The sequence below is a fragment of the Abramis brama genome, assembly GCF_963993115.1.
Source record: "Abramis brama genome assembly, chromosome: 23".
NCBI classification, from domain to species: Eukaryota; Metazoa; Chordata; class Actinopteri; order Cypriniformes; family Leuciscidae; genus Abramis; species Abramis brama.
In genome coordinates, this window is record NC_139985.1 from 5,363,665 (window position 1) to 5,388,756 (window position 25,092).

A 25,092-nucleotide genomic window follows, 5' to 3' on the forward strand; every position below is an offset into this window, starting at 1 on the left:
AAGTTTAAGTATAGATTTTAAATGTTGCAAAGCATCAGTCAGTGTCTTCCGAAACACTCTAGTCTAGACAGTCAAATATTAGCATTATTAAGGAAAAACAGTAGCATTGAGATCTAAAAGATGGCATTGTGCTATAAGATTGTGCAGTAACCACAGATGACCGCGCCAGCGGAGATCATTTGGCTCAGAGGTCTTCAATCCTGCTCCTGGAGGGCCACTGTCCTACAGAGTTTAGTTCCAACCCTAATCAAACACACCTGAATCAGTTCATCAATCTCTTCAGGATCGCTTGAAAATACAAAGGGAGGTGTGCTGAAGCAGGTTGGAACTAAACTCTGCAGGATAGTGGCCCTCCAGGAGCAGGATTAAAGATTTTAGCTCATCATTTCATTCATTGACCGCATTATAATTTTGAAAACAGTTTTCCTCTAAACCAATGTACTTTTTTACTGTATCAGATGATGTAGAAAATGACAAAAGAACAATATCCTCAAAATAATGAATGCACACACCTTCAAAAAAATATTAATTAACTTAACTGAATTATACCATGTAGTGTTGAAATGCATTTTATAAACATCCAAATAGGACATCATAAACTGCAGGTGGGGAAAACATTAATTTAGTGGAATTATGCTTGGTAACAGAAGATTAATAGCAGTCACCTTTACCCTGGGTACATTGGCTGGTACGCAGCACAGTCTGCAGTTGCTGTTCAAGGCACTCTTGCAGGCTTGTTCACCTGAAATGTACAGTCTGTTAAAGTTCTCTCTTGTTTCTCAGTGCAGTTCGTGGTCGTTACTTTTCTAGCATATGATAATGTGTTTTGTTGAGCAGTTCATTGTGAAATTAGTGATCGCTGCAGGACGTAGTGAAAAATTCACAGTGATGTCATGATCATCGCTCCAAGCTCCAGTGTTTTCACCCAGCTGTGATGTGATACGATTCAACCTAAGCCACTGATTAACCTAAACCTCAACTTCATTCACATGTCAGGTTTATGCACATATGCAGATAGAGCTTATATTTACAGAAGATATTATAAACAGTGTCTATACACATCTACCCAAATTTAAGAGCATATTACCTTATAGCATTTACATATGTGTACAGCTCAAAGTGTTAAGGAAATTGATTCTGCACAAACACAAGCAAGCTAAACAAATTTTGATGAAAAATATACGTTCTGTACATATGCCTATGCTAAAATTCAGTTATGCTACATAGGCTATATGAATATATACAATAATACTCAATGTACATAACTGATTCATCACATATGTCTACATTGTTGGCCTGAATATTTACATGTTCAAGTGGGATTACTACATGCGCATTTTAAACGACTACATGCTAGCAACTGCAACAGATAGCACACTGAAAGGTCTAACCAGCACTCTAAAGAAACTAAAGTATTTTCAGCGACAGAGTAAGAAGAATAGGTACAGTGATGGTAAAGCTACATGGTCCTATTTCTAGAACTAGGAACCTCGCTGGGGGAAGAAGGTGCTGTCCAAGAAGGAGAGTGCATAACAGGGAAAGCAAAGACTTCTTGGTTAAGATTGCCAGTCATTGTTGGCCAGTAGTCCATGTCTAAGTGTTGGGCATTCAGCATATTTCCGTAAGAGCTACCGGGCACCAAACAACTGCGCTGGAGTACTTGTGTAGTGTCAGTCGCCATCCCAGGGGCATGGAAATCAATCTGCGGCCATGAAAGAGGCAGCTGGGAAGCATTCAATCTTTCTGTTGAAACCGGAGCCTAAAGACAAGACATCACAGAATATCTTTCTTAGTTAGCACCAACCTTTTTAACCTGAGCATTGAAGAGGCATAAAATCGTCATCACAATTTAAATATAGTGAAACTTCAGTCATCATTCTCATCCTCTTGTCATTACAAACCTGTATGAATCCATATAATAGATTATTTGAAGAATTTTATGGCATCACAAGGGTGAGTAAAATATATATTTGGTAAGGGAGTATTTTAATAATCTCACCTCTATAGCGCTCCAGATCCTGGATCGGGTCAGTTGCTGTGGTCTTAGACTGAGGGATTGTGAAGGATGCCTTAACCCTTCTGCCCAGTTATCCATGAGTCTCTGAAGCTGCTGTGTGAATGCATCATCTGTCTTGTTGTTGCTGTTATTGGTCTGTGCTTGGGCGAGACCAATTGGCTGGTGAGGAGGAGGAGTTGATCCAGGAGGCATTGGGGACTGATTAGAGGCAGCTGATGCTGCTCCAGATCCTATGAAACAAGTTGGTTTGAGATGTATGAATAGCACAAACAGAGCTGAAAAGCAATCCATACCTTCTTTGATTATATTAAAGGGTTAGTTCACCCAAAAATAAAAATTCTGTCATTGTTCCAAACCCTTAAGACTTTCCATCATCTTCAGAACACAAATTAAGATATTTTTAATAAAATCTGAGCCAGTTCTGTACTCTCCATTGACAGCTATGTAACGAACAATTTGACGCTTCAAAAAGTTCACAAAGAGAACGTAAAATTAATCTATATGAATTGAGCGGTTTAGTCCAAATTTTCTGATGAGACACGGTCGCTTTATATGATGAACAAATTGAATTTAGACTTTTATTCACATATAAACATTGATCACCAAACAGAAACAGAAGTTCAACCAAAACAGCTTGAAGCGCAAGAACAAACCTCATTGGTTCTTGAGAAAGCTCAAACATGATGCGTAACACGAGAATGGACCTCATTGGTTTACCACAAATGATGTGTGCTTTGATTAATGTTTATATGTGGATAAAAGCCTTAATTAAATCTGTTCAGTGTATAAAGTGACCATGTCTCTTCAGAAAATATTTGTCTCTTTAAAAAATTAAAAACTGAAATCACTGAGATGTTATTAAAAATATCTTCATTTGTGTTCCGAAGATGAACGAAAGTCTCGGAACAACATGAGGGTGAGAAATTAATGACAGAATTTTCATTTTTGAGTGAACTAACCCTTTAAATAATTATTTTTAACAATAAATAAATTATTAATACACCTCTAAAATTAAGTAAAATTAGTCAACTGTGTCAAAAACAAGATAAATACTCATGTGCTTGGCCAACATATAGCAAATGTGTGTCCAATTATACATAGCTGACAACTGCAGTAACAAGTACTCAAGGGGGTGATAGAGAGCTCAATCTGCCCTTTTGAGAACACAGAGAATGTGATATTTGAGGTGTTATAAACTGTGAGCTGACACTTTTTGAATTGCAACTCTCTAAGAAATGTAACTTAAATAGAAGCATTTGCATTCATATACTTTATTAAATATGTTTTAGGCCCATACTATATTATGGTGGTTGTAATATGTCCATAGAGAGATTTTTTTTTATATATCCCAGATAACAGTTGGAGTAACAGTGTCAAGGTTTAAGCTGAGGCAAATTGTATTTTAAAAGTCTAAAGTGTTGAAATTAAGAAAAGACAATACTTACTGCTGCCACGTTCTTTACCCAGACACAGGCGTTTAAGGGTTGACCCTACAAAAAGAAAAGTTAAAATTAGATTTCTGTAGAAAATCGCTGCACACAGAGACATATAAAGAGGTGGAACGTATAATTTATTGTTTAAAAGTTAGAACTGAAATAAAAGAGTCAGCTATTACAAATCAAAGTAACACTGAAAATAGAAAGGAAACAACATTGTGAACAAGGTTTAAAGTCACAGTGTTGGTTTTAGGCTTGCAAAAGTGAAATTAAAGTGAGATTAATGTGTCAAGTGTCAAGCTGCGCAACTAGTTAAAGTATCTAGAAGCATCATTGGCATATAAAACAGACAACTGAATAAAACAGAATTGTGTTGGGATAAACAGAGGATAGAAAGAATCAGGAAAGAAAAAACACAGGATGGAAAAACAGGATAATTAAAGATGAAGCATGAATACTGTATAAATAATTAATAGAAGAGAAGAACAGAGTGGGAGAAAGATAGCAGGGGCTCCCAAGATATGACATGGAAAATGGTGGAAAGGAGAGATACAAACAGATGGACAGAGAAACAGGCCCACTGAGGAATCTAGCGCGTGGTTTACTGCTGGATTTATAGGTGACCTGTGCAGACGCCTGGGGAGAAGGAGGCCAGCCTGTGGACAGAAGTGCAGAGGTGAGAGAAAGTAAGAAAAAAAAACATTATTTTAATGGATTCATAAATCTGGCTGTAATTCAACTTGTTAATGTCAAAGCATCCATGTAAAAGCCCCATTGAATTTACTTGACTTCAATTTTCGCCTTGAGGATTCTACAAACCACTTAAAGAAAAAGGATTTCATAGAAAATTTTACGCATGCATGTCTAAAATTTCATAATGTTATCAATGTAATCACCAGCAGCCATATCACCCTGTAGCCCAAGACTTGTTGCCCACTGAAGCTAAGCAGGGTTGAGTCTGGTCAGTATCTGGATGGGAGACCTCATGGAAAAACTAGACAGAGGTGTTAGTGAGGCCAGCGGGGGGTGCTCATCCTGTGGTCTGTGTGGGTCCTAACGCCCCAGTATAGTGATGGGGACAATATACTGTCAAAAAACACAGTCCTTCGGATGAGACGTTAAACCGAGGTCCTGACTCTCTGTGGTCATTAACCACAGAGAGTGGGGATGTAACCCCGGCATCCATGCCAAATTTGCCCATTGGCCTCTGTCCATCATGGCCTCCTAATCATCCCTATATACTGATTGGCTCTATTACTCTGTCTCCTCTCCACCAATAAGCTGGTGTGTGGTGCAATATGGCTGCCGTCGCATCATCCAGGTGGATGCTGCACATTGGTGGTGGTTGAGGAGATTCCCTCCTTCTATGTAAAGTGCTTTGAGTACCCAGAAAAACGCTATATAAATTATTATTATTAATTGAATGCCAATTTCACCTGATATTTTTTTCTATGCAGGTGGGTGATCAAATTATATTGACTAGATAATCTTCTAAAATCAATCAATCATTCACAGTTTGCTACAAAGCCAGACTTCTGGGAAATCAGAGTTAAAGTCACCTTGGCCAGGCTGGCTGCGTGGCCCATGTCCTTCTCCCTGTAGACCAGTGTAGATGTTGTCGGAGGAGAGAGATCCTTTGAGAGAGCAGGGCTGTTGGGTCTGAACCGGCTCAGACACAGAACAAGGCAGAGTCCCGGTCCCAGAATTAGCCCTGCCATCTGACAAGTTGGAAGCCCTGGCAGGAGACCCATTCAAGCTCAGGGCAGCTTCAGCTGAAAGAGAAAATGACATGTTATAATGCTCTTGGGTAGAATCCAAATGTTAAGGTACTTTATTAATGTCTTTATTATCTAGAGATATTTTAACACTCCAACTAACCTGATTTTGTTAAATCATTAGGTTTGCTGGAGTCGCTAGTTTTAGAGGCAACATTTCTCAGCTGTTGTACTAGAGGACTGAGCAGTTTGCCAGCTTTTAGTTTGTGCCTGCTGGTCCTGCGCTTGCGTCCAGCAGGGGGTGCTGTGGGTGGGATGTAAAGACCTGGAGGGGGTGGTTTCCCTAATCTCATATAGAGAAGCTCAACCTCTTCTCTGTGATTGGCCTCCAATTCGGTTATCTCTTTCATGTGCCTGTACAAAGATGAAGCAAGCAATGATGAGTAAATTTTTTTATTTTTGCTCTGATTACTTTCTTTCCATCATAAATACACACAGACACTTGATAAACTCACTTTTCTCTTAGTCTTTGAAGCTCCCTCTTTATATCGGAATCATCCATCTCAGAGTCATTGTCACTGCTGACATAGGATCCATACACCCCTCCCTTTCTGCTTGGCGAATCAGAGCTTTGCACACTACTGCTGCGTCCGGAGCGCTTTAGAAAAGCCACCGCCCTTTTCATGAGGTCACTTCCTCTCCTTTCAGACCTCCCATGGCGGGACGGGGTTGTAGGTGCCATTTTGGCAGGGCTGCTCTCTGCCCCAGAGTCAGAGGACATGAAGCGAGTGTGAACAGTGACATCCGCTGAGACTGAGGTCTGTGCCCTTGGCAGAGAGCCTCGTTTGGTCAGGGGAGGTGGGGCGTCTAGATAAAAGTCAGGTGGGGCAGAATATCTGCTGCTGAGCTTTCTGCGCGTGACCTCATCTTCTGTGCTGACAACTGAGAACCTGCCGACAGTGGTGGCAGAAACAGTCGGCTCTTCATACACGGCACATTCTCCTATAAAGCCACCAGGGTGCGCTGGAGATGCTGTGCTGCTCAAGCTGCGCTGCTTTCGACCTTGACCTGACAGGATGTCACTGGAGCTAGGCATCATCTAATCCAGAGTAATCCAACAAAATAAGAAGACAATTTACTGATGTGACAATATGACAAAATATTTCATATTTACAACCTTTATCTCATCATAAAATGAGGGGGAATAAATATTTGGGGGAAAATGGACTAACTCGATGTGGCCACCTAGATTATTAAACTGGAAATAAATAATCTTTAAACCTATATTTTTCTGCAGAAATCAGCTGTACATAATGTACCTTATATCGACTTCTAGATCCAGAGCAAGAGGCAGAGTGTGGCATGACGTGTCTCCTTGACACAGTAACTGTGGATAAAGATGGCTTTATGTTCTTATTGTTTGTAAATGATACGTTTTTCTTGAAGAACAATTCTCTTGAGAAAAAAAGAAGATAAGAAAGAAAATATCATCTAACCTCCAACGGCAGAGTCACTGAGAGCACTTAAACTGTCCACACGCTCTGGGATCTGTGGCTAAAAGGCAAAAAGTAAATGTTTTTAGGTGGTGATCCATCAAACACAATCCTAACTTCTAAATACCCTAAAAAAAATTTTAAAAAAATAAGACATGCTGAAAATTAGGGAATAGCTACTGGTAATAGCCATAGGTAAGATCATACAAAAATGTAAATACTTACCCATGCCCCATACCTAATAACCAGATTTTATTAAAAAATCCTGGGACTGTCTATAAAAAAAAAAAACATAAAAATGGCAGATGGAGCGTAAACTTACCAACTGCTCTCCTGTTCTGAATCGTCCCTCTCCCATAAGACTAGGTGTGCTGGTTCCTGACCCTCCCAACGCACACTCTGGTCCTGATGGGGATTGGATATACTCTGTGCCAGATCCTGGAGTTTCAGCAGCACTTCCCGATGGGTACATGGGAGCGTACTCTTGATACAGTAAATTCCTCAGTTTCTCATCCAGTGTCTTGATAGTGCTGTCTACAAACCCTCCTCTGCCACGCTCTCCATCTGATTCACTAGGAACAAAGTGGTGCTGGGAAGGAGCAGGGCTTTGGGGCAGGGAAGGTGCCTTAGTTCCACTTACAGTGGACACAGGCTGCTGCAACACCACAGGCTGCTGGGCACGTTCCACTCGGCTAGATGTAATGGAGTGGAGTTGTTCGCGAGCAGACGTAGTGTCTTGTGATTGTGGTGGCATCACAGAGGATGATCTCTGAGCCCCACCGCTCACTTCTAGGGACAGCGGCATGACCAAGGGACAGCAGGGCACGTCCTCCACCATGGAGACAGCACATGCAATTTCAGCCATCTGCTGGGCAGTGTGCTTAGGGGAGACAGAGCCTAATCTGCCACTCTGGGTCTCATCCGCAAAAACAGAACTTTGAGGATCCATGCATGGCTGGGATTGCTGCACATTGACCTGGGCGGAGCCTAAATTTGGCATTTCCTCTGAATGGGAAGCAGACCGAGCTGGCATTACAGCGGCTTGCGGAGCAGGGGGGGCTTGGGAAAGAGCAGCCAGAGCAAAAGGATCAGTAGTGGTCAAAGAGAGGGGGCTCCAAACCCCATAGGGATCACTTCCTCCTGATGGAGGCGCTGTGGCACAGGCTTCTGAATCTGTGGAATGAAAGACATAAAATGTAACAAAACATATCCTAAAAAAATGAACAGACATCTATTTGACTCTTTTTGTTAGGAGTAGGGCTGTGATAGGAGTAGGGCACAATAATGATTCTCACCAATCACAATATTGCAGAGACTTTTTAAAACCTATTATTTGTCTATAAGCACAAACTCTGAAAGCAGCATTTCACAGCATGATTAGAGACACTTTTATGAGTTTTCAAACAAACCACATAACAGAGAATGAAACCGATTCCACAGTTTCACACTCTCTCATGAACAAGCTGGGTCTCTCTTGCTCAATCCCAGTCTTAATCTTTTCGTGAGGTATTTTGCAGTAATCAGCCCTATATCTGGCAGTTCATTCCTCTTTCCAATATTTCCTTGTATCTGTATCAGTTACACTAAGTTATGTCATTACCCATGGATGCTGAAGCTGATCCTGTGCTGGGTTCAGGAGGATGGGCTGAAGCACTCTCACCAGGCTGATAAGTGGCTGTCCCATCAGTTATTGTTGTTGTGGATGGAGATTGTGTAGATGGACCTCCATCTGAGGATGCATCCCGACTGGCACCAGGAGCCTCTTCCACAGGGCAGATGATGAACCACCTCTTACCCGTGTGCAGAACTGAGCAAAGGAAAAGAACATTGATACTTTCATACTTTAGCAAACATTTGGCAAGCATGAATTTTAAATTAGCCAATTATAGGAGGAAGAAAGTTTACCATTTTGCTGATACACTGGCTGGGGAGCCCCAGGTTGCTGTCCATTTATTCCCTGGAAAATAATAGGAGGAGACTGTAAGTATAATTCAATTTAGTGATATTAGTGAATTCAATTCTATTTTTAAGATGTTCAATTTTTTAAATGACTCGACTCCATGTTCCAAGTACCTCTCCCCCTTCATCTCCAGGAGTTTGTCCTTGCAAATGATTTTTCCCAAAATCTGATATCTTCTCTCCATCCATGTCCTCGCTTAGAATGTCTTCTGCCTTGTCGACAATGTCTTTAAGTTGATCTATAAAAATCTCCTTTTCTATTGGTAGAATAAAGCCATTTTCCACCTGGTACACAAATAAGAGAAACAAAATCTTATGCACAAGACAATCTGATGTTAGACTATACAAATTTACATTTTAAGCTAAATTTTAAATCTTTAGCACGACAATATTGTTTCGTAATACTCTGAATTTCCACGCAGAACATTAATCTTACCATATAAGTGGCTATTTCTTCAGGTGCATCTCCATCAAGGTCAAATTTGAAAGTCACCATTTTATGATTGTGTGTCTCCAGCTGGCATTCCACCATCTTGTCACCTGTATTACTAACCTGAATGTATAAGGATGTTTTAGAAGGCAATCACAAAAAAACAATTATATTTCATAAAGAAGACATGTTTAATCCTTACATTTAGCATGCTTAGCTTTGGCTTGTTAATTTTTTCCTGGCGTGAGCGCGTTCGAGCGGATTTGCGGTGGTGCTTTCTGGGTTTGCCATCACCCTTTCCTCCACCAGTGGGTCCTTCAAAGCTGTCACTTATTTCTTTACCAGATGCATCTTGGTTTAGGCTAGTGAAACAAAACAGAATAACCTGAAGTTTAAAAAAGCATTCTAGGAGACTATTTGAGATGATTGATACTGTTTTGATGTATTGTATCTGCCACTATAAACAGTTCAGATATACACATTGTAAATTATATAATTAAAGAATGACATAATGGCTGACTTCATTTAGGTATGCAATTTTCATTGTTTTTAGAGAAAAACAACTTATTCCTACCTGTCACATACAAAACTGTGGAGTGGAATAGATACAGGTGCCTGTAAGGAAACATAAATATTTAAATGATCTATGTGGGACTTTGTTTGATGAATACATATAATAGTTAGATAAAGGATGTTGTTTATGCTTAATGTTACCTCGGTGTTAGGTTGAAATGGGCTGGGCTCTAGCGCAGGAGGAATTGGCATGGAAGCAGTGTCTGCTGTTTGCTGAGTTGTACTAGGCATGCCTGCACTCTCAGGAACAGCATATCCTGCGTGTATGCCAGAAGGCTGCAGAAGAGGCTCCACGGTCTCAGGTATGGCTTGGACAGTGGGAAACTTTGTCTCTGACTGCCTGTCCTGTGGAGGAGACTGGATCTGCGACACAATGGTATGAGATAGGGTCAGGATCTGCAATTCCTCATGACGAGGGTACTCCAGTTGAAAACATTTTAGACCTCAATTGTAAGGCTCACTGAATAGCATTAATTATCCAGAAATTACTGCTATGACAAGGTACCAATTCCGATTAATGTACTGCCATTCTGCTGTCCCTCCCAAAGTAATTACTGAGCTTCAACAATTATGTGATCAAAGAAAGTATTTTGATTTGCATTCCCAATACATAAATCAATCCTTGCTCAAAGCAGGAAAGAAACCACAGCATTTACCTCTGTAAAATGTTCAGAAATAGATGGGTCTTGCTGAGGGAGGGGAAGGGAGGGTTGTGTTGGCTGGGGTAGAGGTTGCAAAATGGCACCTTCTTGTGGTGGAACTGGGTAGTACATTTGCTGCAGATGCTGCTCAGGAGGAAGCATGTGTGGGGACAGGGCCATAGCCAGGAGAGGTATAGGGGTAGGAACATTCAGAGGGGTGGAGACAGGTGTGCCTGCTCCTAGCATGCAGGATACATTCTGCATAGATAATGTGGGAGGAGGAGCACTGACAGGGCTTAATGAATAGTAGGGAGAGGAGACAGGATGAGCATTTGTGGGGTAGGTAGAAGAGTAAGAGACTGAGGAGAAAGGTATTGGCTCTGTCCCTGCAGGTGTGCCCCCTTCTGGCAAAAGAGGATATGCCGAAGGAAACTAAAGAATAAAGAGCAAGATAAAAACGTAAACAGCCAGAGGTAAACTATAAAAGCTACATATTTGCATGTAGAATTAAGAAAATACCTTGACTTTGTTTAACCATCTAGAAATTTCACCCTTGCTAAAGAATGTACTTGTTGCGATATCCGAGTAAAGGTGTTGCACACATAGGCCTGGTTTAAGGTTTCATTAACTGACCTGTGTGGCGATTTGTAGAGGCTGGAAAAGGGGTGTCTGAACATTTAGCTGTGGTTGTGGAGGAAGGGTAGCGGTGCTGAGCATTGAAGATGCTGACTGTAATAGATGCTGTGGAATGAACTGAGCATCTGAAGATGGCAGCACTAGGGGCTGAAGAGTTGATAAAGTCTGGAAAAGACAAAGAGAAAAAGGAAATAAAGAATGATGCTAAATGCTAAACATATGAAAATTGAACGCCTTAATGAATTCAGCCATCATGTAATTCTTTAATTATATAATTTCAATGGGTTTATCTCACCTGATTATAGTGGCAGATACAACACAATGCATTAAAAACGTAGCAATCGTCTCAGATTGTCTCCTAGCATAACAAGTTAAATTAATTTCGAGGAACACTTACTCAACAGTTCCCACAGATAACGCTGGCAAATATCTTTATCTCCAACTAAATCGGTGGTAAAAACTGAATTTATTCATTGTTGAGCAACCCCAGGGATTTAGTTTACCAACTAAAACAGTGGTAAAACTGAATTTATTAATTGTTTAGTAGACTTTTGATAATCTGATACATTTATGGCATGACTGAAACCAAAATCCTGTGACTGTGAGGATGTTTATACAGATTGTGTCTACCTGAGGCGGGAAAGCTTCAGGATGGAAATAAAGATGAAACTGAGAGAAATACAAACACAAGGAAGAACAAAATTCTAAATTAATCTAGTAAACTATCACTTTGCTAGCACACAGGCATGCATCCATCCTCATTTAAGGGAAGACGAACCAATAGCAGCCTTACCTCCTGTGCTACGAGGGCAGAGGCATGAATGCTCTGTGGACGAGCATGTGGTACAGGAGTAGCTGGAGCAGAGACGGTCTTAGAAACCAACTGTGTGGAAGGCTGAAAAACACATGCACAAAAACAAATATTAATATAGGAACATTTGCAATTAAGGATTTAACAGCCAATGGCAGTTCTTTAAGATATTTGCAGGACAGTAACTCCAGCATACATTTTGATGTGACAGGTAAATTAGAAGCTACTGACAGGGAACAAAAGGGGAAATGTGTGACATCAACTCTACACACGGGGGATGTTGCTTTAAAAGGGACCACGTACAGGGATAATTTGCAGTGTTGCAGTAGCAGTCATTTATAGTTCAGTCAGCTTGCTGTGCCATCTTCTAGCAGTCTTTCAAGAGACTGTGCCCTTCAAAAGGACATAATAGTGCCTTGAAGATGGTCTCATTTCTTATTCTTTTGGAAATAGCAGTGATTAGAGAAAATTGATTCAGTTTATTATCAGAAACAAAGTACAAAGTAGCATAAAACTAGGAGGGATTTATGAGCAATGCAACATATTCTGGAAGCAACATTTTCAAAGAAGGTATAGAAGCTTGGAAAGTATGGGTGAGGCAAAAGCGATTCTCGTTTCTAGATTTCTCTGCCGGGATCATAGCTAGTACATTTTATTTTAACCTACCACAAGACCTGGTCCAACTTCACCGTCCTGCACAGAAAAAGTCCCTTTTTCCAGATGTGATAGGGGTACACACAAAGAGCTTACGCTTTGGAATTGAGGTACATGGAACTTGTTAACACAAGTATCACTGTGGCCATCTCGAGGAGGTACTCTGTCAGTCAAGACAGGGGAACTGGTACGCCGATTGATGATATGATGTAGACAGCGATCAAGGTGAGACAAATCTGAGCTGTCTCCCAAACTATGAGAATGTGGCCCGCTTAAGGAGATGGGTGAAACTGGAGATGATGACTTGAGTGGGGAAGTTGAATTAACTGGTGAAGATACAGACATATGTCTGGGAGACATGTGAACTGGTGAGGGAATAGATATATAGACAGGGGGAAAGGCAATGCTATGGTTTAGTGGTGACATGTTAGGCACATGAGTTGTCACAGGAATCTGTGCAGGAGAATGGCATTTATGGACTGGAGAGGGTGGGGTGACTTTAACTGGTATTGAACTTGATATGTTCTCAAGAACAGAAACTTGCTTTGCAGGCAGTGTGGATATATATGGAGACTGTGGAGTCATATAAATTGGTGAGCTGGAGTCTGAATGAGCCAAATCAGGTGAGAATGATGGTTTTAATGAGGAAACATATGGCATATTTTGGTGGATATGGGAGGAAGAGGGTGAAAAGGCATGACCGAGAGACCCTCGACCCCCTGACCTTACAGCCAGCAATAGTGCCCTACAAGCCTGGCAGTTATGTGGATGGACATCAGAGTTCCTCCGACTGAATGACATTGTCTGGGACTGTGAATTCATTTTTACCTGCTGTGAACTATATTCAGAGGTGTCTTTAGAAACATTATTTGGTGTCTGGTCGTAATTTGTGACTGATGAAGACACTGTAAAGTCACTTGTAGACAGCGACTGATTTGTTTCATCCCTAGAACTTGCTTCAAGTTTGGGACAGCTATAAGTCTGATGATGCAGCTGCTCTAACAAATCCTGTAGGTCAGTTCTCCTCTGTAATGTGTCAAGGAATGAAGTGCTGCAACGTCTGGTCCCCGCCAAGTTATCAGATTCTAGCATAGGTCTTCGGAATTCACCAGGAATACTGCCATGTCGCTGCTCATTCAGTCACAGTTTGAGAAAAAGACATTTCTTTTTTAATTCAGACAGTCATAAAAAACATAGTGCTAAGGGAAGAAATGAATGGGAATTAAGATGGTGGTTTTAGAGTTTTCCTACAAAGTAAAGCTCAACTGCAATGATGAGGCAAATTTAAGTATAAACTTACAGGTGAAGGCTGGTAAGAGCTCTGATGCATGTGTACCGAAGACTGCTGAAAAGCCCCTTGATGTAGCTGATGAGCAGACTGCTGATATTGCTGGTGCAGCTGAATGGTGGGTTGTTGCTGGGGTGCTTGAGGCACCAAACCATGGGCCTGTGCTTGTGTAACCTGGTGCAGGGGACCACTAGGCTGTTGTTGGGCTCCCTGTGTTTGCTGAGGACTAGGTTGTTGCTGGGCCCCGTGGAGTAACTGGCCTATGGTTTGTTGTGGGACACCTTGATGCATTTGTAGAGAAGGTTGTTGTTGAGTCCCCAGAGGCGGGTGTGCAGTAGATGGCTGTTGGGTACACTGTGGCAATTGAGCCAGAAGCTGTGCTGGAGGGCTTAAGACCATTTGGCCAGTGGAAATTGAATCCGAAAGGGACTGCTGAGAGGTGCTGTCTTGGTTGCCTGAATGGCCTGTTATCATTGCTGAGCCTGAACTGCTGTCTGCAAACAACACAAAGTGCATACACAAGTTATGTAGTTAACCAAGTTTGGCATATTATACAAAATAAATGATTAAACTAAATAACTAACTAATCAAGTGAAATACTCTACATTACATTTTATTGGTTATGTGGATATTGCTAATAGACCCATTTACATAAATAAGAATTTAAAGTCATTGGGGAAAAAACGTATCATCTTTTGTGTGGATATCTCAATATCTAGTTGTCTCTCACGTGTAGCTGTAGTCGCACTAGTCGGGGCACTGCAGACCAGGCTGACTGCTTCAGTCTGTAGTTCCTCAGTTTCAGATGGAAGACTGGGTGGTCCACCCAATGGTGGCCCTGTGGAGGGCACCTGAAGGAGATTCTGTGCCTCAGTCTTGGTGATGCTCTCTTCTGTTTTTCCATTACGGCCTAAGACAATCCGCTGCCGTCTCCACTTTATTAGAGACACACGGTCACGGATAGACTTACCCACAATCTTCACATCAGTCTCTAAAAAGAAGCCAGAATCCACCTGCCAGAAAACATAATTGAACAACTCTGAAGTATTGAATTTTACTTCTTGACATTCTGAATATGTATTCCAAACCACAAGCATGTTATGCATGTTTAAAAGTTTTGCGTTTCTAAAAATCAGTTTACCATTTCCTGGGCAACTGTTTCCGGGACTTCTGTCTCCAGGTCAAAGGTGAACTCGATAGCACCACTGTCTTTATACTTTCCCTTAAGTTTTTTCTGGTCTTCAACCCAAAGCCTCAGAGCAATGGAAGACTTCTTGCCGTCATCCTCTTCAGCCAGCTCTACTCTCACACCTGTGTCCTCCGCAAAGAATGCATGGTTTAGTAAGTCCTTTATGGAGTACCTTTTAGGAGAGAAAGATGTGATTTGTTTTGAAAAGAGCTGAAAAACAAGTCTGACATCTTGAAGGACTATCAACAATTCTACGATGTTGCTGTAGTAAATGGTATGAGCTATTTAACTGATTGACGATCCATGCAGGCAATTTACAATCAGACATATTTAATAACCAGGGGAGAATCGATGTCGTTAGCAGGGTTCAAATTACTGCAAAGGCAAATTACTGTAAAGCGTATCAGTTAAATAAAGTCACAGCTATCCAAGAAAAGGTTGTCTGATCATGCAACAAGTGCCATATCTGACAGGAGCAGAGGCCTTTTGATCTTTATGGTTATGTGACAAGAGACTGTTCGGCTGATGGACTCACCTTTCCTCCCAGCGATGGCAGATACACTCTCCAATGATTTCTTTTATTTCAGGCACAGCCACCTTAATGAAACTGGCTGGCTTCACACCCTGTGCAGAAAATTAATAAGGAACCCAACACACACACAAACACATTGTTGTTTCATTAAAAAATCTTAGAGAGTGAAAGGAAATTTTACAGCAGTTTCAAAGGAAACATTTTCCTTTAAACCTGACAGCAATTACAGAACATGACATTATACCACTGAATTATTATCTACATAAATTTGTTAGTAAAATCAGTTGTGCGTACATTATGCCATTGAACTGAATATGATAATGTATCAATGTATTTATGAACATTTTAACTTAAATAATATTCCATTCTGAAAATATAAATGTTGGGTCGGTGAGTAGCAGTTTGTTCAAACTTACACTAGTGACTTTGCGATAGATTTGTGCTGCGTTTTGGCACTCTGAGTATGGATACTCAGATGTGGCCATTTCTAGCATACACATCCCAAATGCATACACATCTACGGCTTCATCATAGTGCTCCTCATACATCTCAGGGGCCATAAACTCTGGAGTACCTAAAAGAGGAAGAAAAAATTTATTTAATTTTAAATTATACATAACAAGCTACAATCTACATCATCTAAACTTGCTGTTTAAATGTTGTATTCAGTATAGCCTAATCTGTTAAATCTCATCATTACCTATTACACTTTTGGCAAAAGAAGCTCTCTTTAGTGTGGCCAGGCCAAGATCTCCGATCTTGACTGAGCCTGTAGGACCAGTGATGAAGATATTGTCACACTTCAGGTCTCGATGTATAATGGGAGGGGTCCTCGTATGGAGGAAGTGAAGACCTTTTAGGATCTGTCTGCACCAGCTTCGTAAGACTTTTGATTTCATCACCTTGAATCGCTTCAGATACCTACAGATTAACAGAAACCGGGTTAGAGATCATTGTGTCTGACTCTTCACCAATCTCAATATCACAAAATCTGCTACATTTTCAGGAGCATGACATATTATTGGGCAAGTTGTCATCAGGGCAAATCTACTGTACATTACATCTACTGTGTCCCATTGCAAGCAACTCAAATCTTAACCAAGATTTCAATGCTTTACTATAATGTATACCAACTAAGTTACTTTCCCAGGTGTGATAGCATCAGCTGTTGCATGTCTTTGTTTTATGTGACTCACGTTTTTAGTGTTCCAGATGTCATCAGTTCGGTGACTAAAACAATGCACTTCTTCCCCTTAACAGGAGATTCCCAAAAGTCATAAAAGCGCACAATGTTTGGATGCTGAAGACCTTTTAGCATCTCTGCCTCCTCTTTAAACCTCTGACGTTCCGCTTTGGACAGCTTACGATCCTGGAAAGGCAAGGTGTTCAAGGTTTCAAGCATATGGCAGGAGAAAAGTAAGAGAGACAAATGAACAGGTGGGAAGAGAAATGGATTGATAAACAAACATATGATAACTAAATTATCCTCCTTTAAGTGAAAAGAGAGCCATACGAAATAACTCTTGACCAGTGAAAGACGTGTTCTGAAGACATTTAAATCAATCTTTATTGATTTAAAGCGCACATTCCCTGTAATAGCTTTCTAAGGATAGACTATATCTGTTGTATTGTATTTTTGAATTTGTGTGGTCGTGGGGACAATGTCTCTAAACATGATATGACTAAGAAAGTCAAGAAGAAGATCAAAGGCAGGAACGAGGAAAGTGATAAGAAAACAACAACTACACTACAGTTAAAGCATATTGATGCAACATAAAAGGCAAAATATGCAAGCTCCTCACTGTGAGAGAGATGAGTGATTAACATATTGTAGCCCTTTGATATGGAGTACAATGCAAAAAATATAATTAACACAAACAGCATAATAAAAATAAAAAAAACATTTTATATTGGGGTTTGTCAGATAAACTTAAAACACATGATACTGACCAAAAGTCTCTTTATTCAGTGTCAAAATAGAACTGTTAGAGAGGTACAGTTGGGCTTAAACTGGTGTGTACAGCCGTTATGCTAGGCTTGAAAATGCTACAGTTACAGAGTCATTGGTGGTTCACGTTCTGGTGTGTATCTATGGTCAAGAAGCTGACCAAATCAATACCTTTGCATCTGCCCTCTTCCTGCTTCTATATTTGCTAAACGCTGACAGGGAGTATCTGTAACATCTCTGTCCCTCACAATCAGGCAATGTGCAACCCCATAAAACCTCTTGAGACCCACCCCCACACTGCACCATCTAACACCTCACATGAACTCAGGGACACACAGAGACTCATGTATTTTATTCGACCTCCCCCTATTCTTAATTTCCCATCTAATTTACTCTATAGTCTACAGTCAGTTCAGACCAAACATGATTCCTAGGTTGTTTCTATCAGAGTGACTAACAAATAAGAAAAAGCATATGCAATGCCGTGATAATGAATTGTATAGATAAATATGTTAATAGGTTGTAATATTATCCCAATCTTTCATTACATTTCTAATCAAATTTAAACACACAAATTAAACACGGTGACATTGATTACTTTCAGAGGTGTGTGTGCTACATCAAAAGCTCTCACAAAAGGAAATGAGCTTTTTGCTTTATGCATGGCCAGGGAGTGGCACTAAGATCTTTTCCTGAGATGTCTCTTGGATGAAGACTCCATCACACACAGATAACAGTTTTGTTCATACATACTGTCAGCTCCTGATGCATCCCTGTCGGATAAATGAGGGATAAATCAGGTTGGGCGTTCAGCTGTACATAAAATGGTCCATTAGGAATATCTTTATGTTGTCTTGAGAACGCTAGTGCTTAATGTGAGGGAAGCCATGTTTCTTAGTACACAGCCATCTTCACCTCATCTGACCTGTTCCTCTGTCTCTCCCTTGTTCGCTCTCCTCCCTCCTTGCAGATTTGGGAGCCTCAGCAATTTTTGTCTTACTGAGACTGCTATGCAGTCTGGGAACTATATGCTTCCCTAAACTCTATCCATGCGATTTTAAAATTCATAAAGCAGGATGAATCCTCCTAACCAAAACTGACGGCATGCCCCAAACAATAGCTGACAGTAGTACATACAGTAACACAGTAGCAAAAATCGCCCACACATAGAACCAAAAACCAGAGCATCCTCATGTATCAGAACTCCAGAGATCATAACTGCCTAGTCATCCTTCCATGGACAGTGAATGCACAATTTATCTTTTGTTCCCAAAATGAAAATATAAGCTTAGCAAGTAGTCCATGAAGTATTGCTTATTATTATAAAGGGCAAATGGGTATTATTTATGTAAGAAACTATGCGTCTAAAAAATTGTTGTCTGTTTTATGTGCTGTTTATGGTTTAGACCTGAAAAATATGTGTGTGTGTGTGTATGTATGTATATATATATATATATATATATATATAAAGAGAGAGAGAGAGAGAGAGAGACTATATATATATAGAGAGAGAGAGAGAGAAAGAGAGAGACACTATATATATACTGTATGAGAGAGAGAGAGAGACTATATATATATATACATACACTGTATAAGAGAGAGAGAGAGAATACTACGATAAACTGTGTGATAACCCTGCACTGTTGCATCATTTCAGCAGGTAAGTGCACATGACCAGAGCTTGTCACATGACCCGTATGCAGAGGGACTGATCCTCCAGGGATGTGCATTGCTGCTCTCCAGAGTTTGTTTGTGTCCCCTCCCTTCAGCATTTCTACTGTAAATGTCTACTGGGATATTTTAGTAAGCTCTGATATATATTAAAAGCTTTGGCACAGGCTAGAAGCAGCACAAAGCTGTTTGCAAGAGGAATTACGGCGCAGTCAAAATAATCTCTCACTCAACATAATCGGGTTCTTTAAATATTTCAGAAACATTTTAACTCTAAGCATTCTCAGTTGAACTCAGCTGAACCTCAAATGATTCTAGACATTGACAACACACGGAAACACTATTAAACAAAGGAAATCTGATATAGAATTGGTCATGGTGATTCAATCTCTCCATTTTACAATCAATAGTGCTGATAAAAGGAAGAAGTCATATCGGATGACCCGGCAAACATGTACAAGGAGAAATTGAATGGCAACAGGATCAATCAGAAAAATATAGTCTTTGTGTTTATTATCAAATTTAAACAAACTACCTTTTAGTTTTTACTTCTAGATCATTGATATCCTACACATCTAGAGCTTAGCCAAGTCATTACACCCAACAAATTAAGTGGATCTGTTGGTTATCTGACACTTTTTTTCTACAAGGACAAGGAAGAAAAAGCCTGAGAGGAGGCCAACAGGAGTCCTACTATGCAAACACTGCAAGAACTGAAATGCCAGTGGTTAAATTTGTGTACAGAATGTGTACAGTATCTGTTTTCTTACCTGAAGTTCACACCAGGCCACCTCCACCCATGTCTCAGTGTCCAGGCCCTTATAGACTGTTTTGAAGGACCCTCTGCCAAGCTCAATATCAAACTTAAGAAAGCGTCCACCCGGAGAGGTGGATATCGCCTTCATTCCAGCATCTTCCTCATTCTCGTCACTCCCAGCTTTGTCCCCGCTGTTGGAGGTTTCAGGTGGTTCCTCATCATGTTTTTCCTCAGCCTCACTTGTCTCTGGCTCTTTGCTGAAGCTCTCTTTTACACTGTCTCCCTGTCCCACCGGACTCTTCGCATTAAAACTCCTCTGGACCACAATACGTGCACTTTTAACGGGACTGCTGGTGGTGTCACACTCTGAAACCTCGAGTTCTTGATCCTCTGACTCGGAGAACCACAAACTTCTGCGTATAAATCTCTGCCGGACCAGACCTCTGTAATCTAATAGAGGGTATGCGGTTGGATCGCTGGCCCCTCTGTGTGCTGCAGCTGTGGGGTCCATTTGAGTGGGATGCTCGTGGCCATTTTCATAAATTGCAGTCTTTTTTGAGGGGACAGAAGAAACTGTGATGCCCTCAGGCTGCGGCTCAGAGTTGGATCCAGTCAGGTTTTCCATCGCCGGACACTCATCTGTGACTTTCAGCCGTTTATGTGGTCCTCCTTGAATGAATGCACCTGCAATATGGCAAGTAGTTTATTCCTTTAACTAGAATCTATTTTGCGTTCCTAGCATGTCCCTATATAAATAATTTAATAATGACTAGTATCTGTTTCAATAGAGTGGTGCAGGTATGACATCAGAACCCGGAAGACTAATTCGCCGCTGTTTCCTTCGAGATTTTCCTATGAGGTTTTATAATGGGGGTTTTTGATTTATGTGTAAAGCCTGTGGTAAACATAACTGGACTATACTTTGACGTTTTGTTCTACAACGTAAATTACACACCCATATAGAATTGCGAATTTTGAAGCAGTTATGTTTGTTTTTGAAAACGTACGTTTTTAATAAGTAACTAGATAAGACAGTTTGGGGTGTGGGTGTGTGCAGTGTACGTTGTAGAAGAAAACATCAAAGTATTGTCAAGATATGTTTACCACAGACTTTATTTTACTCATAAATTGAAGAAGAAAAAAAAACATGTCGAAGGAACCAGCAGCAAATTAGACTTCTGTGTTTTGACGTCATAACGTATAACGCATAATGTACCACTTTATTTCACTAACTATTCATTAGAAACTAACACTTATCCCAGAAATCATAAGTATCTATTTAATTAGCACTTTTTCATTACATACTAGCACTTACTCCTTTTCTAGCTGCAGGAACACAATAGTTACTAGTATCTATTCCATATTTACTAGTCTATAATTATTGCTAGGACATATTTACATAACAAAAACATTTTTTTTAAAATCAGTTGTTACAAGTAACATTTTTAATCTCACCAGTTAAAATTGCTTTATTTTACTTGACATATACAGTATAGTCAGAATGGCAACTTTATGGTTATTTTACATTAAACTCTTACAAGTAAGATTTGAAATGGTTCTACTGACAACTAGAATACTGGAAATTTGTCACCAGTAACATATTTATGGCCATAACGACTGACAGCAAAGACTAGGTAATAACTAGTAGGCCTAGTGACTAGTTAGTTAGAGAAATTGAACTCCAATTTTCTAATGAACTAAATAAGTACTAGAAACATAAACACTATTAGTTTTGAAAGGAATAAATGTTAAAACGGTTTGCCATACCTTCAATGCTAGTCTACTGACGCAGTTCGGCATCATTTGAGGACCGACTGCCAGACTCCTCGTTTACATATAATAGCTCATATCAATTATGATCAAATATTTATGCAATAAGTTTAAAGAGCAACACAAAATAGCCTATATACTTACTAATGGCATTAACTTGTGTTTCAAGTAGCCTAGGAGGCAAACTCCCTTAGCCTACATCAGATATTCATGCCACAAAAATACAAAAATATTTTAAAATAATTGTATCCAGTGAGAAACTAATATTAGTATCTAACTCACCATGCTGGGTAGCTGACAGCGGTTGTCACGTTGTTTAAGCCGCCACAAAACTATAAAGTGCGCAGCTGTCCCTTGAAATAAGATTTTAATCTCAGACATCTACTTTCACCAAGCAACCACATAGCCGCTTCAAACCCGAGCACCCTTGGTTCTTATAAATGTCAGCGTCTGTAGGGGACATGAAATCCACAGCCCGTTGATGAGATTATTTGCTCACTGCGGCAATGCTCTCCTCATCTCGGATAATACGGCACCGACACCTCCCTAAAGATTCCTCCTTCGTTATTAGCGTTCAGAGTTAGCTTCTGTTACAGTGCTGCTGACTGATGCTCTGTTACGGACATCCTGGAGCGCCTAGCAACACACTGTGTGTCCAATAAAAGCGTGTGTTTTTAGGCGGTACCCTTATCCTCCTCTGCACGGGTCGTCATGGACCACACAGGACTCTGGGTCCGCCCAAACCTCCGTGACGTGACGATGAGCTCGACTGAAGGACGGAACAGGACACGTCTCTGTCCTGCAGACACAAAACTAATCGTCAGATATGTATGTTGAACTGATATTAATATAACTAAGTTTGAAGTAGTTTACAGCAACTTCACATAGCCTACCTACATCATCTCTTTACTGTGCTCAATATATCACCTGTTCTCGCCACGTGACTTGGTTAAGACTGCTGAATATTTAATGTGAATGAATGTTATATGACGATGCTTTTTTTATTCTCTCACCCCTCCCCTTCTTCTCTTCATCTCTTGCTGAAAGAGTATGTTCCACCTACTGGAGAAAGCTTGTTTATTCCCTCTGCAATATAATTTACAGTAGGCTAGCTTCTTCATTCTTAAAATGGAGACCAAATGGTGAGTTGCAACATCGTTTAACCAGTAAGAAATTTGGGTTACACTATATAAGGTGTCTGTGTTACAGTGCAGTTCAGTAATAATAATTAACTAGCCTACATGTACTTCCTCTAGGGTTAGGAATAGGGGTTTGGTTGCATGTAATTATGTAATAGACTAATGTAGTAAACATGATGTAACTAATAACCATAAAGTATGCATAGTTACTTGCAACTATACAGTTAACTATACAGTAACAACATGTAACGTGTAACAAGGACTCTGTAAAATCAAATGTTACCGAAATTAGTTACAGGGTGAACTAAACAACACTTTCCTGATTTTATTGTAAAAGTTGCACAGTAGAATGACAGTTTGCTACAAGATGTGAGATAAGATGAAAAATGTATTCCATTAGTGTAACAACAGCACTTTTTGTGCTTGACATTAAAGGCAATTATGGATATATATATATTACTCAAAGCGAGTCACATAAACTAAGACTGATAAATTTGTTACAACACTTTGTGGTCTCCTCTATTCAGACAAAATCACTTATAGTGCTCTGTTCAATAATGGAAAGTGTATGGACAATTTATTATACTGTAAAAGGATAATCTTTATCACTTAGAGATTTTAAAGGAAAATGTGCAGTGAGGGTCAGAAATATCTTATCATTGCCTGAGGTATTTATGGAAACTGCACTTCTCCTGTAATAGGCTACTGCAATTAATTAGTCTGTCATGAGTCTGTACTTTAAGAACTTGACACATTGAACTGTTGTCGGTGTTCTCTCTTAAACTACAATTCAATTATTCTGCTCTGTCCCAAGATAGTAGGCACTTTCCATGAATAGCCTGAACTGGACTTGAATAAAGAAAAAGAAAAACTTTAAAAAAAAGAAAAACTATTTTAAAATAAACTTACAATAAAATTAAAACAAATACATTAGTTTAATTAAAGATCATTCCGATTCAAAAGATATATAGGTATTAGATTTTCAGGACAGAAAAGATAAAAGACAAAATATCTTAAATGCATCAGAAGAAAAGATGCAAGATAGAGAATAAAATTCTTTCATACAGCCGATTTAAAGTCATCTATTTGAATATCTGCAAAAGCACTTGTACAGGTGTTGTTGAATTCAGTATCTAAAGTAACTAACTTTGCTTGAGTTATCAGAGTGAACTTGTAAAGTCGTAGACTAGTTAACCCAAAAATGAAAATGTTTTCATTATTTGCTCACCCTCACACTGTTCCAAACCTGTATGAGTTTCTTTCTTCTGTTGAACACAAAATTATTCTGAAGAATGTCGGTAACCAAACAGTTGAAGGGAACCGTTGACTTCCATGGGAAACATGCTTTGGAAGTCAATGGTTCCACACAACTGTTTGGTTACAAACATAGGCCTACTTCAAAATATCTTCTTCAAAGAAATTCATACAGGTTTGGTACAACCTGAGGGTGAGTAAATTACAGAATTTTCATTTTTGGGTGAACCAGGCTAGGCTACCCCTTTAATTCAGAAGGAGAGATTTCAATATGCTTTACTTATTACTATGGAATTCCATATATTACACCATGTAGCTAAAATACATGTGAGTTGTGTTTCAACCACCACTAGATGGCAGCACAAACACAGATGTCCGGATCCCGGATACATGGACAAAATCTTTTTTCCCCCCTGCTTCTGCAAATCTGTTGGCACCGAATCAACGATCCGAAGGTCAATGCGCGATTTAGGCTCACACAGTCATGTCTGACACATCTCTAAATGAAATATTAGGACTCCACCAATTAAAAATGTTTCAAACCGTTGGGAGTGATCGTACCTGCTTATTACACTAATAATAATTTCTACACTGATAAGAGCACGACCTTTGGTATTAGATTATGGGCGTTTGGCGGCTAACTTTGTTGACAAACGTATCGAGCATGGACTATAAAGATTTGAAGTCCGACTCATTTCTAAGAGTCGGTTCTTTCGAACAATTCATTTAAAAGAACCGTATGAAAAAGCCATTCTTATAAAGACTAGGCCCTATATCCAGAGCAGAAATGCCATTTTATGTAGTCTAAACATTTCGGATATATAGCACATATTACTGTTTATTACGTTTTTTTCTATAAAAAAATTGTTTATTTAAATACTATGCTGTAGGATTTGTTGCAGCCATGATACTGTGTCTGTGTGTTATTTTGTCAGAAATTATTTTTTGTCAGAATTACGCTTATGTCATTTACAGCTGCAACAGAATCCAGTTCCACCAAGCTGAGACTGGTTTTGGGTGGTCTTACCAGCTCGCATATACCAGAAATTAGCAAATATAATTTGCATCTACATTAAACGATGTTAAAATTAATTTCCATCTTCCAGCTGAAAATGTTTTTCCTATGAAATGATTGAAAAGATCCGACTCAGAAGAATGAATCGGACAGCTCTACTGCAG

The 25,092-nt window shown here is 39.8% G+C and overlaps 1 protein-coding gene across 8 annotated transcripts; it reads right to left on the bottom strand.

Annotated features, from left to right (window-relative positions):
• Positions 1-556: 556 nt before the first annotated feature.
• On the bottom strand, positions 557-23,863 carry wnk2 (WNK lysine deficient protein kinase 2). Of its 8 annotated transcripts, none has more exons than XM_084101038.1 (31): positions 21,803-23,863; positions 19,764-20,434; positions 16,571-16,743; positions 16,075-16,295; positions 15,791-15,948; positions 15,378-15,466; positions 14,795-15,014; positions 14,384-14,666; positions 13,666-14,147; positions 12,378-13,496; positions 11,694-11,795; positions 11,531-11,569; positions 10,898-11,065; positions 10,280-10,696; positions 9,765-9,986; positions 9,625-9,665; positions 9,253-9,412; positions 9,057-9,173; positions 8,735-8,905; positions 8,567-8,618; positions 8,262-8,468; positions 6,984-7,834; positions 6,665-6,722; positions 6,488-6,555; positions 5,684-6,267; positions 5,332-5,582; positions 5,013-5,225; positions 4,059-4,109; positions 3,463-3,507; positions 2,000-2,247; positions 557-1,759 (listed from the first exon to the last, which is right to left on the bottom strand). In XM_084101038.1, the coding sequence occupies exons 2-31, from the start codon at positions 20,373-20,375 to the stop codon at positions 1,460-1,462; spliced, it is 7,722 nt and encodes a 2,573-aa protein (XP_083957164.1). In that variant the 5' UTR covers positions 20,376-20,434; positions 21,803-23,863; the 3' UTR covers positions 557-1,459. The 8 variants fall into 8 exon arrangements, with proteins under 8 accessions (XP_083957164.1, XP_083957162.1, XP_083957161.1 ...); XM_084101036.1 differs by having other exon boundaries at positions 4,035-4,109; XM_084101035.1 differs by having other exon boundaries at positions 4,011-4,109; positions 12,378-13,493; positions 21,803-23,862.
• Positions 23,864-25,092: the final 1,229 nt, after the last annotated feature.